At 40.6% G+C, this 18,261-nt stretch overlaps 1 protein-coding gene across 11 annotated transcripts in view; it reads right to left on the minus strand.

The window, feature by feature from the left end:
* The window catches only part of ARHGEF28 (Rho guanine nucleotide exchange factor 28), a 128,588-nt gene that overhangs the window by 56,225 nt on the left and 54,102 nt on the right, over nt 1–18,261 (minus strand). Inside the window, exon 1 of one of the 11 annotated variants that reach the window (XM_074533319.1) lies at nt 5,711–6,061. The exons of 9 other annotated variants lie outside the window; for them this stretch is intronic. In XM_074533319.1, coding sequence (XP_074389420.1) covers nt 5,711–5,795 — 85 coding nt within the window. In that variant the 5' untranslated portion in view covers nt 5,796–6,061. Of the gene's footprint in view, nt 1–5,710; nt 6,062–18,261 lie in introns of those variants that run through there. One more of the 11 variants, XM_074533325.1, reaches the window with a different exon arrangement.

Here is an 18,261-nt window from a genome sequence, read left to right on the forward strand (position 1 = left end):
ATATAAAAGCATTGTTTTCTACAGCAGCTCATCAAACTCTGGCAGCTCACATCATAAGGAAATGTGATTTGGCAAAATTGACAGTACTTTCTTGTGGCATATAAAGCTTTCCAAGGGTTGGTCTTAAACCAACAATGAGGCAAAAGTGTCAGAGCCTCCATCGCTTCTTGTATGCTTAATGCCGCCTCCAGCCTGCACTCCCTCTCATATATAAGCCCATGGGGTACAACAGGCAAGGGTGGTGTACACCTCCAGTGTTGGGCTGGCAAAGGTTCAACACATACCCCGAAAAACAGCCCAGGCATTAAGGGATTCCCACACCACAGCGTAAATGCCACCCTAAGAAGTCAGTTTCTTGATTTCGGCAATAGTCCCTACTGCTGGGTGCAGAAACCTCAAAGATAAGGGGGCTGATGTGTATGTCTCAAACACCAGCAGACAGACAGCTGTGGAGCCAGCCAAGGATTGTCCATAATGACATGCTGTGAGAAGGAACAGGATGTGGCTCAAGAGGTAGGGCAGCACTTTTCTGAGACAAATATCCTTCTTCTGGATCCTGGAGATAAGCACAACACAATACAGCTCAAGTGCAGGAAAGAGGTAAAGAAGTAGGCATGGACTGTAGGAGAAAGGTCAAGACATCCCAAGACTGCCAAAGCCCTCTTACCCAGGTCAAGAAAGATCTAGAAAAATGGACTGTGCATGATAACTCATTTGTATAGAAAGCCAGAAACTCAGCTCCTGGGTGTGAATAAAATTATATAAATAAGCATACTTGTCTAAACCTGGGCTGTACATGAGCCCCAGGACTCTGGACAGCCCACTACCTGGACTGACATTGAAGCCAGGACTGCGATCTCCCTTTTCAACCCACCTCTTTACCAAAAACCCACTGCTGTGTGCTTACACAGAATGACACCAGGAACTACCTTATAACACCTTCCATGCCACATTGTAATTTACTACTAAAATTTTGTAAGCTTTTATGGGCTCTCTGACTTTTGCCATTCATTTTGACCATCTATGAGCATTTTGGGTGATCTCTTCCCCTTCAGGGTGGGATGTCACATTTGGTCTTCACAGTCACTTAGTGGACTGCAACATCCCAAGCCAGAAAGCCATCCCCCTTCTAATAGTATGTTACATTATTTTAAAATTCTGTACAAGAGTGAAAACCTAAGTAACAAATTCTGGAGAAAGATGCTGCAAGTACAAGCTATAGCACAAAATGCTACCTGCAGTATCTTCAGTCTGTAAACCCTTATTAATTAGCCACATTAAATATCATATGTTTTCCTGGAGATGCCCCAGTTAGCCTGTGGTTAAATGTGAGATGACTAAATTAATATTCATTGGGATTTTAAATGGTAACAAATTATTTCAGGCTTCATAGAATGATAGAAGTATGTATGTTGGAAAAGTTCTTCAAGATCGTTGAGTGCAATGGCAGTATGACCCCACTGTACCTCTTTACTCCCACTCTGCCCCCTCGCCCCCTCAATTTCAAACATGTGAAGAAATGACAACATCAAACTAACTTTGTAACATGAGAAGTTTAAAGCCTTGCTGAATGTGGGGGAGAGCAATATTAATTACACATTGACTGTGCTAGTAACTTATTTCTACTGGAAAGACCCACATAGTTTAAAAAGTGACAAAATCATTGCAAATGTCCAAATCACACACTGCATTCCTACAGCTTCACTAACTGCCTCCAGCCTGCCTTACTGGCTACAAGTGCTCTTGATCTTACAGGACCATCAGCACACCTTTCCCTCCAGGTTAACATGGCAGCAGGTAACAGCTCAGTGTACTGGGCACCAGCAGTAATATGCAGCAAGGCTGAACTTGCCTGAAATATGAAGCATATCAACAAAATCCATTTTCAAATAAAATGCCTCAGAAATCTTCCCTGAGCATTCAATGAGGTTATTCACATTGCAGATGCAAAACTTCAGCATCATTTGCGAAAAGACAGGACTACCAAAGCAAACTGGCAAAGGTGTCCCCAGAAGGGTTTAGGTTCTGTAAGGTATTGGAAATGGATTTCAAGATGCTTACTACAGTAAGAATTACCTGAATAGAACAGAGAAGAATTACCTTTGCTACCGAAACAACCTAGCAAGCACAGCTCAACAAGCTAATCCTTCTGCCAGAACTGAACACCCTCTGGCTCTACTCTGTGATCACAGAAAAAGAATAAAGACATGCCTTCTTTAGAAGACCCTGTGGCTCTCTGCCATCTGCCTGATGAACAGTCAAGATAGATGTACGTGTTATTTAGATGTCATGCTGGAAAGAATAATCTCCAAACATGGGTAAAATAAAAGACCTTGATCAAAGACTAACTAAGCACAATTTCTCTTCTCTACATCTTCTCTAGTATTGTAGAGTTACACAGCAAATTCTGTGTATTCTGCCAGCCGCAACGTTTATACAAATACTGTAACTTTAAAGATCATCATAGCAGTAATTAAAAACATGGTTTATGTTGGTGAAAGAAAACATATAGCCTTGAATGGCCTGTGTCAGAAAATGGCAAGAACACAACACTGATTTTTTTTTTCACAAAAATCAAAACTTAACTTGTTTCATGGGAGAACACACAGTAAAAGAGCATTTAAATACATCAACATGACCAAGCCAAGAGCCAGGAAAGAAATTACAAATTCCCTTCTCTAAATACCATGAACAGTTTTCCGACAGCTCATCACATTTACCCCCAGCAATCTGAGCAGGGGTTAATGTATAATTGGAAGTCAGGGAAAAATACAGACAGCTAAGTGCATGGGTCATGTAGGACTGCAGAACTACTGCTCTAAAAACAGGTCACCTGAATTTTTAAAAAGAAGTTCCTAGCAGAGTTCCACCTGAAGTAACATGCACATCTACAGAATGAGCCATACAATCAGTTTCAGGGGGAGAGCTGCACTCTTAATTGAGGTTTCTTAGGCCTTCATTCAGACAGCACAACTTCTTCTGACAGCAAAATTAAGCAAGTACTTGAGAATAAGCCTACATGGAGGAAAAATGAGGTAGGCTTTGAAGTGCTATTTTCATGGATGAACATTTAACTGTCTTAAATCTACAAAGTGGAAACTAAAGCACTGTGTTACCTGTATACTAAACAAGGAGGATCAGGCATATAGATGCTGGAAAATAATGCCAACATGTTCAAGGCGTAATCCCAAAGTAGCCACTAAGAATAAAATCACTTGTCAATCTGACTTTTGGTCTTGCTCATCTAAATGTGGGCTCACCTAAATGTGGCTGTTTTCAACATGAGATTCACAGTCTTGACTCCCTCCCTGAAGAAGGCACCTTACCTACTACACAAATGAATATGCAAACAGAAATAAATTTGTGTCTCATTTTATAGAACAGTATACAAAAAACCCAACAAACTTTCCCATTATATGGGATGTTTGGTTTCACTTCACACCTCTGCATGAGCAAACTCAGTGTGTAACTCCCACCTCCCAGTGCGGTAGGACAGACTTATCAGAGACAGATACTCTCAGCACCACTGAAGGTTTTTAAAGCTCACAAAAAGCCTGAGAGAGTCACTGTCTCTGAGCAGGTAGGACTGTGCAGTGCAAGGAATATGCCTGGTGACAATTTCACATAAAATAACAAAATAAATACCTTTTGTGTCTTGCAACAAGGAGAAAATCCTAGATCCTCTCCCCAGTCCAATCACTAAGACAGAGTCATGTTCACATTCTCTGTATAGCCTAATTACCCTTTAAATATTCCATGCCCAGCAACTTCAGCAGGAGGGGGCAATCTGCAATGCATGTCCCAAAGGAGATAAGTCTGCACTTGGCTCCTGACAGACTCCAGGAGTTCAGGGGAAGGGCAGGGGCTGAACACACAGTCTGAAGGTTCCTGAGCAGAGATGAAATTTTGGGCCTTAAAACTTGAAAACACTGATGTACATGATGGGAAGTGATGTGTGATAAATTTGACTGTCCATTCCGAAGAGCAGGACAGTCTGTGCAGCTCCCCGGCCTCCCAAGAGGAGCAACCCTAGGTCAGGATACCAACAGCCTGATGTTCCAGAGAGGAAGAGTGGCAGTTGAAATGCCATGGTCCAGAACAGCTGGAGCACCCAGAACAGATTTCATGATTTGTGGAGTGTCTGGAAGGACCCTGCACTGTTTCCTGCCAAGCACTGCAAGTCTCTTGTTCACTGAGACCTGAAGCCCTGCAGGAATGAAATGCAGGCATAAGCTAGGTGCCCCACACCTATGCGCCAGGATCAACTGGTCACGTTCAAACACTTACAGAAAAAAACACAGATCACGTGCTTAGATCATGAGCCTGCTCTCCCCTTGCAAAGGCACTTCTCCCACCACATCAACACACAGAATTTCAATCAGCCAAGCACAAACAAACCCTTGAACTTTGCCACTGAAATATGCGCAGGTACCCAAAAGCACCTTCTTGCTCCAACAACCCCACATATAAGGTCAGCAGTGTATATACTGTGTTGGTATACTATTAGCAGGGGTGGAAAATAAGGTGCAATACTGTAACACACAAACACCACATCTGTATCCAGTGCTTTACAACTGGTCAAGTATTTTAAAAAGATCTGTCTAAACAAAGGTGAATGACGGTTAAGCGCACAGCTACAGCATTTACAGATAAAACAAGCCCTCTTTTGAGATGGAGTAAACACATACTCTGCAACTTGCAACTCATTTCATCTCTGCAAATTGCATGTGCATTCATACACACAGCAGAAACTCCTGTGCAGCTGGGAAATACTGGATTTCATCATGAAAAGAAGGAAAAAGTTGAGGAAGTGCCTTGCACATTAAAACATGAATTCTGTACACATTTTCCACTCTAAGCTAGGTCAAAGTCTCAGTCTGTGTAAAAATGAGTCTCTTAGCTTACTGTATTTAATGACATTGATGCATCTTACTTCTCTGATTTGTTTTTTTCCCTTTCTGAAACACAAAAACCCTCCCAATTCTAAGAAAGGAAGCATAAATAATATTTGTGCCATTCTTTTCTTCATTCTTTTCCTTTTAAATGTAGTAAAAATTTTTCTTTCCTCATTAAAACTTCCAATCATAGCTTTTCCTTACATAAACTTACCAGTCAGTGTCTTTGAGCCTCCTTAAAACCCCCCTTTCCCGTACTGACAGCATTTATAATCCCTACCTCCCAAAGATTTCTCCACAAAGAAGGATAATGTCTAACTGTGCAAAGACAGTAACTGACCCATTTCATTTTTCTCTTCATTCTGGTCTGCTTTTTCTCATAATTATTTTAAAAAACCCAAAAACCTGTTTGCTGTTAAGGCATAATTGAATTGCCAAATTCTCCCTAAGTGAAAATAACGGCAACCAGCAGAACTTTTTCAGCTGCTGCCATCCCGTGCAGCTCCAGGGTGTCAGAATTGTTCAGTTAGAGCTACACATACATCAAGAAGTGAAAAAAAAGCTTTAAGAGAGAAAAGAAATAAAAACAATCGTAAAGAACAGTACATAATCTGGAGAAAAAATACTTTCTTTTTTCTTAAACAATTGCAACTCCATTATCTAAAAAGGCATTAAAAACAGCGAGATGGACTTTTGATAGGAAAAAAATCTACCTCACACAAGCAGTTTATAGAGCCACCTTCACAGAAGCAGAAAATGAAAAGGAGTCAGAGCTGTAAAGCAAGAGTCATTTAAAAGAAGATAGCTTTTTCTACCTGGTTTGGATGCCCTTCTTCGAATCCTCATTTTAGGTAAGGAAGGCCAAGAGTAATTAAAAGGTGAATCAGAGTCTGAGTCCATTTTTGTGCTAAATAAACAGAGAGCAGATTCCCAAAGTTGCACTTTGTTGTTCTCAACAGCAAGTCAAGCCTAAGAGTAATGTGGAATAAACGAATGGACAAAGAAGGATCGAATTGCCCACTAAACACAGGGGAGGGAGAAGCTGTAAATGTTTGCTCTCTTCAGGCGTCTAGGCATGTAGACAGATCGGGCTGCAAATATTAAAGCAGAAGCAAGAAGGTTGAAGTATGAGAGCTTTGAGCTGAGCTTCTGCATCGTGGTCCAGAACTATTTGAAAGGTCACTGTGTGCCAATGAATCATTAACTCACCTTTCCATTTTGATGCAAATGAAAACAATAGAAGCCAAGTAAGGAATGAGAAAATACTTCTCAAAAGCAAATAAACTATTGCAAAGCTTTGTTTCCATGTTAAAAGTGGGGGTTAGAAGATCTCAAATTAAGGTGAAGCAAAATGCTGGAACTAAGGTAGCCAAAGATGAACACCAAGTTATGAGGACTAATCAATCTGCTGGGCTCTATATCACTCCAGAGCAATACCCCTCCTCTCAGCGTTTATAATTTTGGCAGACCTTGGGATGTTGCAGCTGGAAAAGCAGTGATAACTCACTCAAAATCTGTCACTCCCATCTTTCTAGCTCAAATATCTTTAAACTTAAGTGTCGTGAAGAAAGATTACACTGTCGTTAGAGGAGCATTTTTTCCAATAATATTTAGTCTGCACACTAATTTCTCCTTCACACAATCACCAAGTTAGACAGTGAATCATCAGGATTTTGTAGAGCTGGCACCTTTACAGCTCTGGTCTAACCTCACTGCAATGCACAATACAGCTAGTGACTAATTTACAACAAATCTTCCATTCTTATACAGTCTCCCCGAACAACTCACAGGCAATTAGTATTCAGTAGGAACTCATTATCCCTTCCCCCAACATCTTTACGCTACACAAACTACATTTTTTTCAAACAGGCTTATATGTGGCTATACAAGAGCTAATACAAAAATAACATGACCACTGTTTCTTAACCAACTCCAGCAAACATTTCTTTTAGTTACCCCACAATGTATGTGGTTTTGTATTCCACATAAAGGAGGAGAGGGAATGTGGATCAGCTTAAATGTCAGGTTTTGGAAGATGATGACATTTGAGCTTGTTAACATTCCTTACTTCACTTCAATTATTTTTCAGTCTGCTAGGGTCGGCAGCGCTACTCCTGTATTATGTTTCAAGTGATTCTTTGATCCACATTTCAGTCAGAGATAACAATGTATTTGTTGAAGGAAATAATGCAATTCAAATGCAAATTTAATTCAAAACCCATTAGAAAAATATCCATCATATTTTCAGGGATAAAATAATTATACAAGCCCTTCATAAAGTGCACAAATTACATAAAACACAGTTGAAACACATCATTGTTCTGTCCTTCCCTTAACTGAAGTTCTGCCAGCTTTGTTAGGCCTGAAAAGAATAATTCACCCCAGACACTGGAAGCCTTAGACTTTCACTTTAAATATTAGACACTCTCAGAGACTTTGTTTGATTTATATGTATAATTAACAGCCCCAGGGAATTACAACAGACAATGGAAAATACAGGGAGGATATAAATCCATGCTTTAAGCATCCACTTCAAAATATCTCCACTCCCTGGAATGTCAGGTTCAAATTGCACTGATAACTCCCCTGGGCATACAGGAACGCAGGCACTGACGTAGCCCTTCCCACCTGCACACCACCCAGGGCACTCGCCTGCCTCCCACCATGGCCACAGTTTGAGAAATGGAGAGCACAGAACATATCAAGGAAAGCCTTCTCAACTGCTCCAACAAAGAAGATTTCCCCTCTACACAGTAACTTTCCCTACACAAGTGTGCTGTCTGGCTCATTGGATATATTTAATGCCAACCAGAATAAAAGTTTTTGTTTCAGACATGCACAAATGGCAGTGTTCCATGGACAAAGGGCAGTTTAATTGTAGAGAGCTGTTGTAAAATTTCTCACCTTTCAATTTCATCAATTATTCTTTTGTTCTGTTTTACAAGAAATGGTAAAATTTGCTTACTTCTGTGATACCTTTCTTTGTGAATATTTTCTGCAAATCTGGCTTTTTCACTTACAGATTCAGCTAAAAGAACTCACTCTCATTGGCCTTTCTAGACTTCTGTTCAGTTTAGGGAGGAGTGACTAGAGCTGAACAAAACACTCACCATGAGGAAATGCAGCCAATGTATTTAATGGCATTAAAATATTTTACATGCCTAGACATTTACTTTCCTGAATGACCTCTGTACACTGCAGAAATGTTTGCACTGACTGCTCAGTTATTGCCTGCCCTACCTTCCTTAAACAAGCCGCGTTCATTTAACATTCTAACAAAAACAAGTAATTAAGATTGTTAAATAATTTTTCAACAGCAGCTCTATTACATAATTCTCACAACTAAATTTCAGCAGTGATAAAACCCTGAACATGCACTCCTGCTGTTTATCATCTCTTTTTTGTCCAAGTTCTTAGGCTTTTCACCTGTACACTGCAACCTCTTCTGAATAGGATCTTGCACGAGAATTTGTCAATGCCACTCTGAAGATAAATTGTCAACCTTAACCCCCACTTTTGAAGGGTTAATAGAATATCACTCACATTACTTGCTCTGTTTGGGCCTTGTGAAAGGCTTCTTTTTTCTTATTTGTAAAACTCCTTTATGCAACCATGAAAGATGTCATACTGTTCTTTGCCACAAAGAAGGGCTTTGCCGTACAGTCTTTGACTAAAAATACTTTGTTTCTTGCACTTTGTAGGGTGATCCAACCCACTTTTCACCTGCCACTCCTTCCTTCCAAAGCAGTGGCATTTGCAGGCAGCTACTGAAGAGATCTGACCGCTTATGAGATAAAAGGTGCTTTTAGCTGGAAAATATTAACCTCTCTTTCCACTGACAAAATATTTTTCATAATATATACCAAGATACAGATGGGAAGATAAAGAACAACTATGAGGGTTTATGTGTATTATCTAGAGCTAACACTTTTGATAAATAATGTAATGCCTTAAATTCTTTCAACCATTGTTTACCTAAATACATTCATAAAATCTAAATGTTTTTCAGAGATAGTACAGTGTATTGTCTATTGTCATACCATTCCTGTGGTTCACGGCAAGACGGAAGGAAGGAAAGGAATGTCACCACATCCGCAGACTCCGTGCAAGAGCACTGTTGCCTCCCTGCACATGCAGTGAACAGCACTATGGTACCAAGTGGGTGGGCTGCCTGTCCCCACACACTGCTAAACCACAGCTGGCAGTTCTCTCTCTCAGGCAGAGCAGAAGGGGACAACCCTGAGCCACCACCCCCTTCCCAGATGGAGAAGAGACATATACAGGATGGAAAATGTGGATAACAACCACAAACAGAGCAGGAGGGGGTCACTTTTGGACACAGGTAGAATGAGAGCCACCTAAACAAAAGCTCTGCCAAAACTACCCTGTTCACTTTGCTCTGGGAATAGTCTCCTCTGGTATCAGCAATGAAATTTATTTCCCCCAGCTTGATTCTGTCCTAGGCCCAGTGGAGCCTGCAATCCTTTCCCAAAGTACATCAAAGCATCTGACAAATAAAATGGAGTAGAAAGGGTTAGGTGATCTCCACCACTGGTCTCTGTGATCCACAGGCACACATCGCTTCCCTACCTTCTTCACTCCATTGTTCTTACTAATTAGAGCATATCTTCCCACAGAGAGGATCAGACAATGCACCTACACAAACTATCTGCTTTACCCTACATTAGACTTAAAAAGACTCAGCAAAAAGGCAACTAAATGAAAACATTACCAACCAGATGCCAGGCACCAAGCAACTGCCAACTGTAACACTATTAGCCCACAACAATGACACAATGGCTATGCAGACTGTGGCTGCCAACATCTTCATATGTCTCGAAAGATGGCTTGTCACAGACAAGAGTTTTACCATTTCTCTTCTCTAGTAAAAACCAGAGTCTTTCTTATGGAAGTCTATACATGAATAGTTAGAAAAGCTTCACCACATCACTATTCTCTCCCTCTCCCTTTCCCAAATCATTGATGAACCAATCACTAAAGAAAAAAGGACTAAGTCCAGATCCTTGAGATCTTAGTTGATAACCTCATTCATCTATTCTTTATGATGCTCCTTATTGCTAAGTTTCTGATGGGAGATTCAGGCATTTTATTTCCATACAGGCAGTCTCTGTCCACTCTGTCACCACTACCCAATGTCATGGCAGTATTTGGTGGATTCCATCTCCTTCTCCCTCTCCAGCGCCCTGTGGCAGCCCACCCACACTGCATCACCCAGAGGGGATCAGAGCTGGGAAGGGCAGGGGAAGGAAGAACACAGAATTTCTTGCACTGCATGCTTTCCTTGCAAACAGCATCACAGAACCCCAGGATGGGAGGGACCACAATGGTCAGCTGGTCCAATCTCCCTGCTCAGGCAGAGTCATGCCAGAGCACATGGCACAGGACTGAGCACAGACGGTTCTTGAGTATCCGCAGTGAAGGAGACTCCACACCCTCTGGGCAATCTGTTCAGTGCACAGCCAACCACACAGTAAAGAAGTCCTTCCTCAAATTCAGGTAGAACTTCCTGTGCATCAGTTTCTGCTCACTGCCTCTAGTCCTATTGCCTGTCATCACTGAGAAGAGTCTCTTGACCCACCCTTTCATAATTTATACACATCAATGGGGTATATGCCTGTTTTCCATGCTTTCAACCCTGATGAAGCCACAGGTTTCAACAGGGTGAAGGATCGTAGCCACTCATCATCACAGACTCTGCTCCTCCTACTACAAGTTTAAAGCAGCAGAATTTGCACTCCCAGAAAAAGCACAGTCCTGGGTGACTTAGGTATCAAAGCCAGACACATTCTGACATGAGATTAAATGGCCCTGATGGCCAGCCCATAAACCTCCTGCTCACATGTCCCCCTCATGCTCTGTTCATCACTCTTCCATTCAAACAGCTGAAGATAAAACTCATACCCATTTGGGACCTCTTACTGTAACAAGTAGATCTTCTGTAGATCTTGTGTAGACAGATAACAGAAATAATAAGGAAAAGCATAAGATAACAGTACAGCACTAGAAATTGGGTCAAGTTTTCATTTACTTATTTGAACAATTTTTGGACACTAGCCTGGAAAGAATACAGAGCAGGTGCTGCCTTCACAGACACTCTGCTGAGAGCATCCTATCCATCTCCAAAAGCACTGTTCTAAGACACAGCAAGTTCACTGAAACACTCTGCAATCATGGCAGGCTGCAGGAAAAGCAAAGACAATTTGTGCACACTGCTTTCTGGATTGCTTTAAGCTGGACTGCCAGTCCAGAAGTATTTGTACTTAATTGCATTTACTTCCAAAGGCAGTTATATATCCACTTCCAAAGGTAGTGACATCTTTTTATCATTCCCAGACAAGGCACATGGAATCACTGTGTTGCAGCAAATCATCCAGACTGAGAGAAGACCATGCTATCTAAATTTCTATCAACTTCCTTACTATTCCCCAGCAGATACATTTCTAATTTTAATGTGAATTACTAAATTATTGTTGAGGCTACTTTTTTACTGCTTTCTTTGAAAGCAGGGTGACAACTACACTTAGAACACCTATAATAAGAATAACACTTTTATAAATGATAAAAATATGATGTTTGTGATATTCAATGAATGATGCATTCTCCTACAAAGGGGTCTTAGCCATAGGTACCTCTTTTGAAAAGCAGCAGTTTGTAAGTGATGGGACTTTGGGCTTGTTTCTTTGATAAACTAAAAAGCAATGTGCCTTCACAAATTTAAAAAAAACAGCTTTGCACAAACTGTACTAGTACTCCAAGATCCTTGGAAAACACTGGCCAGACTGGGATAGAGAAAGGCCCAATATTTTTACAAAACTTAGGCAAGAACATGACCTGTGCCTAGTACTGACTCAACATAGCTCCAAAAAGCCATGGGCACACACAAAATCTTGGGTTTTGTCTCAAACTCTTTGTGTTGCCCAGTTCACTCATGCTGCCAGGATTTCACAGCATTCCTCCAACCCAGAACTTTCTGATGTCTGGTTCATGGCTGATGGCAGATATTTTCTTTTTTATATCCTTTTTATAAAACACCAATATCACTGTAGGTAGCAAGCAAGCTTGATTAAGGATAAGAAGCTCATTAACACTACTTTCACATGGCAGGGGTCAGTATGCCCTGACTCATGAAACAACCAGTAAGCACAGCACATATAGAGATAATTTGCCTAAATGATCTCCTTGTCCAGTATCTATTCAGATCAAAAGACTAGCTGGGAAACACAGAACAAATGTGGGTAGAAAGCTCGTCACTTTTATGTTCAGTATCCTGATGAAAAGCTCCCTGATGAAAATAAGAGATTATTTGCAAAAGCAGGAGGACTAAGGGATTAGTCTTCCTTGTTTCAGCTCCATGGAGGCCTGTGAGAGCAGGAACAGGGAGCATGCATATTGCCTCACATTTGCCATGTGAAAGCAAACCGAAGTTTGACTTGGACCTCGCTTCTACTGAAGCTGGGGCAGTGACTTGGGTATTGAGTCTACACTCACACGGGCAGACTGTGATGCCAAAAAGTTCACCAAACACCCACCTCATCAAAAATCAAATTTTCTGTGTTTCAGGGAAGACTTCAAGGGAAGGTTGCCTCTTGCGGAGGAAGAAAGCTGAGAAATGTTTTCTTGTGTGCACTCTCAAGGCTACAACTGTTTACTTCATAATATATTTTTGGGTTATATTTCACATTTACAGAGTAATTTGACATTAGATACATCCCAGCTTGCTCATTTATGTTAGCATGAAGTGAAACTGGGTAGAAGACAGGCTGAAAAAAAGGTAATTAAAACATCCATTTTTTAAAAGCGCCTTTATGGAGGGTTATTTTGTTGAGCAAATTTGTTTGGGATTTTAGGCAGAGGAATAGAACAAGTTCTGGGAAGCCAGAAACCATATGTTTGTAGCGTGTTGATTTTTCTTTCTTCCTTTATTTCTTCCTTTTGAGGTTAGCTTGAATTATACTGCCTCAGAAAATCAAGAGTGGGGGAAACTCCAAGCAACAAGAACAAGCTTGTTTCAATGCCTAATGCTGCTTCTTCCAGATTTCTCCCTAGCTTTTTAATTAAACTCAGTTCAGGCTGTGAGCCTGAACTGTGGAAAATTTTCCCAGGAAAATGTGACTTTCTGTATCTTCTGCAGCTCTTAACTATTCTGCAGTTTTCAATATACCATTGTTCATAGACACTCCAAACAAATGTGAATATTTTTATCTACAGAAATACGTTACTGTCATGTTGAAATGCTGTTCAAAGGCTGGTGGTGCTGGCAGTACTGTGACAAACTAACCCCAAGGTATGCCTCTAATGTGAGGAACCATGCAAAGATTTTGCAAGAAGAAGCAGCACAGCTGCAGCCCAAAATGCCAGAGTGCAGCTGTCACCATCATTAGCTGCAGTGGTAACTGTGCAATTTTCTTCAGTTGATGTTTCTCTCTGCAACTTACAAATCATCTACCTTTTGACTAAAAATTAGGGGTTTTAAATCTTCCTTTACCACACACTGAACTTCTTTGGCACAACCAATCTGAGTATTTGCATATCTCCAATCATCCAAGTACTGCAGTGCCTTTTTATCAGCTTGCTCTCTATAGTCCTCTTACTTTCAGGAAAAAATGAGTTGCAGAGAAAAGATAAGTGACATGCCCAAAGTCTTGTGAGAAATCTGTTAAGGAGAGAAACTGAAGCGGAAGTCTGCAGGTCCTGGACTAGAAATGTTATTCTGGATCACTCCACCTCTCTCAAAGCATACATAAAGCAAAGATAGGATGGAAAGCTGCCAGAAGAACATAAAAAGAACTGCAAACAGAAAAGATCTGCACAGCCTGAATCAGAGAACTCCTGTAACTGTCTCCAACAGGCAACACTTAACACACTAACTTTCACTCTTACCTATTAGTAACCATAAAATTATTTCCTGTAGTTCCAATGTCAAAACAGGCACACTTGACTCCAAACACTTCCAAATGCAAACATTCTGCCCTAAAAACCCCAGAAGGAAAAAAAAAAAAAAAAAAACACAAAAAAGGAGCAAAATATATTACTGCAGTAAGAACAAAATATAAAAAATTTACAGACATAACAAAAAGTGCACAAAGGTAGAACTCCAGACAGCAGGACCATGCTTTTTTCTATCTTAAAAGAAAAAAAAAAAACCACTTTTAATTCTTACCCACCATGGTGAGGAAATCTAACCAAAGAAAAGAACAAAACAGCAACACTGAAACCAGATTTTTCTGCATATTTCAGTACAGGCCCACTGGTATACAGAAAAGAAGATCATTATGATAATTATGTTCTGTTCCTTAAACTGATCTGTGGTTAAAAGGGAATTTCTGTGGAATCATGAAAATCAAAGGGCAGACTCTACCAAAAATATTTTGTAGCTGCCTGGTAACACAGTGAACTGCCAAAAATTTGGCATCAGTAATTTCATCTCTAGCAAAACATGGCTTCCAGGAGTTTTTCATCACTGGCAGAGCAAACAGAATAGAAAAGACAGGCACTACTAAGTTTTTGGCAATGTAACGTGGAGATAATGGAAATTATTTTTAAAAATTGTCATCATCATCCCTTCCTGAAGTTTAAGGGAGATGTGGGGGAAAGCTTTATTTCCTTGGAAGAAAAACTGGGTGTTTGGGTCACTTTTTCTTAATGGGAAAGAGAAACTTTTGCAGCTTTACAAATGACCCTGTGAACATTATCTTTCCCAACCAGCTATGAAGAACAGGAAGGAATTAAAAATGTTTAAAAACCCATGCTCTGCTCACACTGTTACATGCCCAGCAGATACAGCATACAGCTGTCACCTCCTAGACTTTTCCCAAAATGTACATACAGGGTTGCTGATTCTAAGGATGACAATTCCTGGCAATAAAACACATGCATAACATTGAAAGGGAAAAAAAAATCCTTTTTTTGTTGCTTTCCATTTATTTCTTTTATTCGTTCTTCCCAACAGATATTGGTTTTCTCACAGCGTTTCCAGCACATTTACCTTAAATGATAAAAAGGAAAAAAGTCCATTTTGGGGTGGGGAGGGAGGTTTGGCTGGTTGGTTTTGGGTTTTGTTTAGCAGTTTTTTCTCTTGTATACATAAAACAGACCTCTACCAATTTCCAAAGGAGACAGAAAGAGGGGAAAGAACACGGGCAGGTGTGACTAGTACTGGAGCATCTCCCCACAGCCTCTCCTTAAGTAAGGTCTAGCATCCTGTTTTGCCCTACTCCTACTCCTTCCATTCTTAAATGGTGCAAACCCAAAACTCATCATCTTCTTGGCTTCTTATTGGCCCATCACCCCCTGGACTGATATCCCTGGGGCTCTTCAGAGATCCTGGAGGATGAGAAACATTTTGCATAACAAAAATTGAACTACAATTCTCAAAACCAAACTACAAGACTCACTACTAGACCTGGTGCCTAAGGCAGCCAGGTCCCAATCCAAAGATGAAGAAAACAGGGAGAAGGGAGTGTTGGTGCCCTTTTAGGACCCAACCAAACGTTGAAAGCACTTCTGCAAAGGCACTTCCCAAACTCTGGGGAGAAAGTGCCATAAGGAACAACATGCTTGAAAGGGACGTTGAGGAAGAACACAGAGAGCAGGAACAGGAGAGCCCTTCCAGTAGTCACTTCAAAGGTCCCTTCCAATGAAAACCATTCCATGACAACATTGATTTTTTGGTGAAGATCTCTAAAGCAAGAACCACATAGGAAAAGGAGTGAGAAACAGAAGTGAGGGACTTTGTACCCCCATTTAAAGAGCACTCACATTCTCACTTTTACAAGTACTCTCTGATTTGCACATCCAGCTACTAGTGAAATGCCAGAGTTTGCTTGTTTCTATTCCTTCTTTTTCATTCAATCCTCTTTAGCTGTTTCCCTCTCCCCCACTGACAACTATTTGAATTTCTCTTCTTATCCCCCACTGTGTGCTTTTCCTGCCAAAACCACTGCCATTTAACAGCACTGCCAAGCAATCTTTTTTTTTAAGAACAGTTTGAAACATTTCAGGGTAAGAAAACTATGATATTCAGCAATATGGTTAAATGAATCAGGTTAGAACATATGCTGATTTTTACATTCACATAAACCAGTAAACACAGCTTCGGTAAACTTAAAAATTTCTGGCTGTCACCAAATTATTTCCATCCTTCTTCATCTCACCCCGCTTCTACTTTTTATTGCACTCCCAACAGTCCACTCATTCCCTAGCCTGCAATCCAGCCCCATCAGATCTCATGCACAGTGCTCACTGGAAGCCTTTCAGGCCCCGCTGAGGTCAATGGCAAACTCCCACTGGATGTCTACGTAATGAGTGTTTTGGCCAACTTGAGAGCACTACCCGAAGATGGGCAAGGACAGCTCACAGTAGGGCCAGCAGCAAATCCATGCTCCAGTCCTTACACAGGGCAGTCAAACTCTCAGTTACAGAGACTTCCAAAATTAGTAGAACTGATTTCACTGCAGTTTTTCCACAAACGAGTCAACTCCTTAAACACACTCTAAAGTAATTAAGATAAAGAGGGTGACAGAGGGTTGCTTCTTTCTCATATAGGCATTACAACAAGGAGGTTTTCTTAGTTTAATACAAGATAATCCTGTGCTGAGGATACATTTCATATACACACATGTATGAACACGTATAGGTATATCTACACATTATAATTTTACTTTTATGCAAATAAGATGCCTTTTAAAATTTATTTAAATCAAATTTTGAACCTAAAACTTGTTCAAATCATACTCAAATTCACCACTCTTTTTACCCACTTAGCTCCTCTAAAAATCTGCACTATACCACTCCTAACAGTATGAACCATGGCCAAATCACTTGCTTGTTCCTCCAAGAGGACTCAGGATCTGATGCATCTGCCCAAGCAAGCACAAGAGAATGAGCAGGTCTGAAGCCAGAGGGCCTGGCTTCTGTTTCAGCTGTCACAAGCAATTCTGTGCAAATGATGCCTTAGAAGGAAAAAGCATTTCAGAAGTAAGAAAAAGAAATATCAGCTATCATTTCAGGGTGGAGAACTTGTACTTTGTCAGCTTCTAAATTACTTCATGTTCTGTCCAGATGGTATAGCTGGAACAGAGACCAGAGCAAATGTGGCTTTCATATTAGCAAACCATAATCACTCCCCAGTGGCTCCACACACTCCTACACTGAGATACAGTCCAATACTTTGGTCTTGCTTGACAAAACAGATTTGAACCCATGGGCACTAACATCACACATACCTTGCATTTTTGAGCAAGGCAAAGAGTGGTACGGTGTCCTATTCTCAAAAGTACTAAAATTAGAATGACTGTGAATATTAGGGCTTTTGCTGCTAGTCCTAAATCCTTCATGGTGCTCTCGTATTCCCTGTATGGGACAGTGAGAAAATCATCATCAAATAGTTGATGTACAGATATTTGGCATAACTGTTACTAAAACAATAGATAACTAAATGCTGATTTAGTGAGAGGTAATAAAACACTCTGCCAGCTTCTTATCTTAGAACTGTCTCTGAGTTTATGTCAGCTCATTTCCCTCCAACATATATCCCCCCTATGCATGCACATCTATCCCCTTCCTTTCGGCACACACCAAGTGAATCTTCACTTTGCAGCACCAAAATCTGCACACAGAATGCCTCCATTTGGGCTGCTCTTTCTGAGCTCAGCACGGGACCACAGGCTAGTGACATCAGAGTGGCAGCTCCCACTTGCAGAGCTTAGTTGTATTTTTTATTTTATTATAGTTTCCAACTTGCTGTGCTTTCCAAGAGCCCATGTTTGTCTATTGCTCTTGTAGCTTTCCACAAGGCTCGAAAAAACCTTTCCAGTGGAGTTTCAGCCTATAAATGTGCTGTCTAGCACAGCTGGTTATATTATCCTACCAGGCCTACAACTCGCTGTGTCATTTAAATATTTCTACAGCCTTTATTTTGCCTTCAGTCACATATATGGCTTCAGTCACATATGTTTTCTCCATCAGATATTATTTTCAAGGTGGTTGCTCCTACAACACCTAACACATTACTGAAAAGTCCTGGTATCACAGTACTGTTGGATGCACCATCTATGTAAGCCAGGGACAAAAGAGTTTCCCTCTTTGACATAGATACAACTGGCTGATTTTCAGCAAGTTACTCTGCAATGTCAATTACCTTCACATCTTTACAAGAAACTGTCTTGTGTGTAGCTGACATAACACTTCCTATCAGCAGTTTTCGGGAAGTAAAAATTTTTAATTCTTTCTTTCTAAGGCCACCAAGACACTATCTTCATTTTCTTTAGAAGGAACCCCAGAGTCTTGGAAAGGCTAGAAACAGAAAAAGTGAGCTATATTTCTGAAGACAAACACTGTACTGTAT

This window comes from Zonotrichia albicollis, chromosome Z (genome assembly GCF_047830755.1).
Source record: "Zonotrichia albicollis isolate bZonAlb1 chromosome Z, bZonAlb1.hap1, whole genome shotgun sequence".
NCBI lineage: Eukaryota > Metazoa > Chordata > Aves > Passeriformes > Passerellidae > Zonotrichia > Zonotrichia albicollis.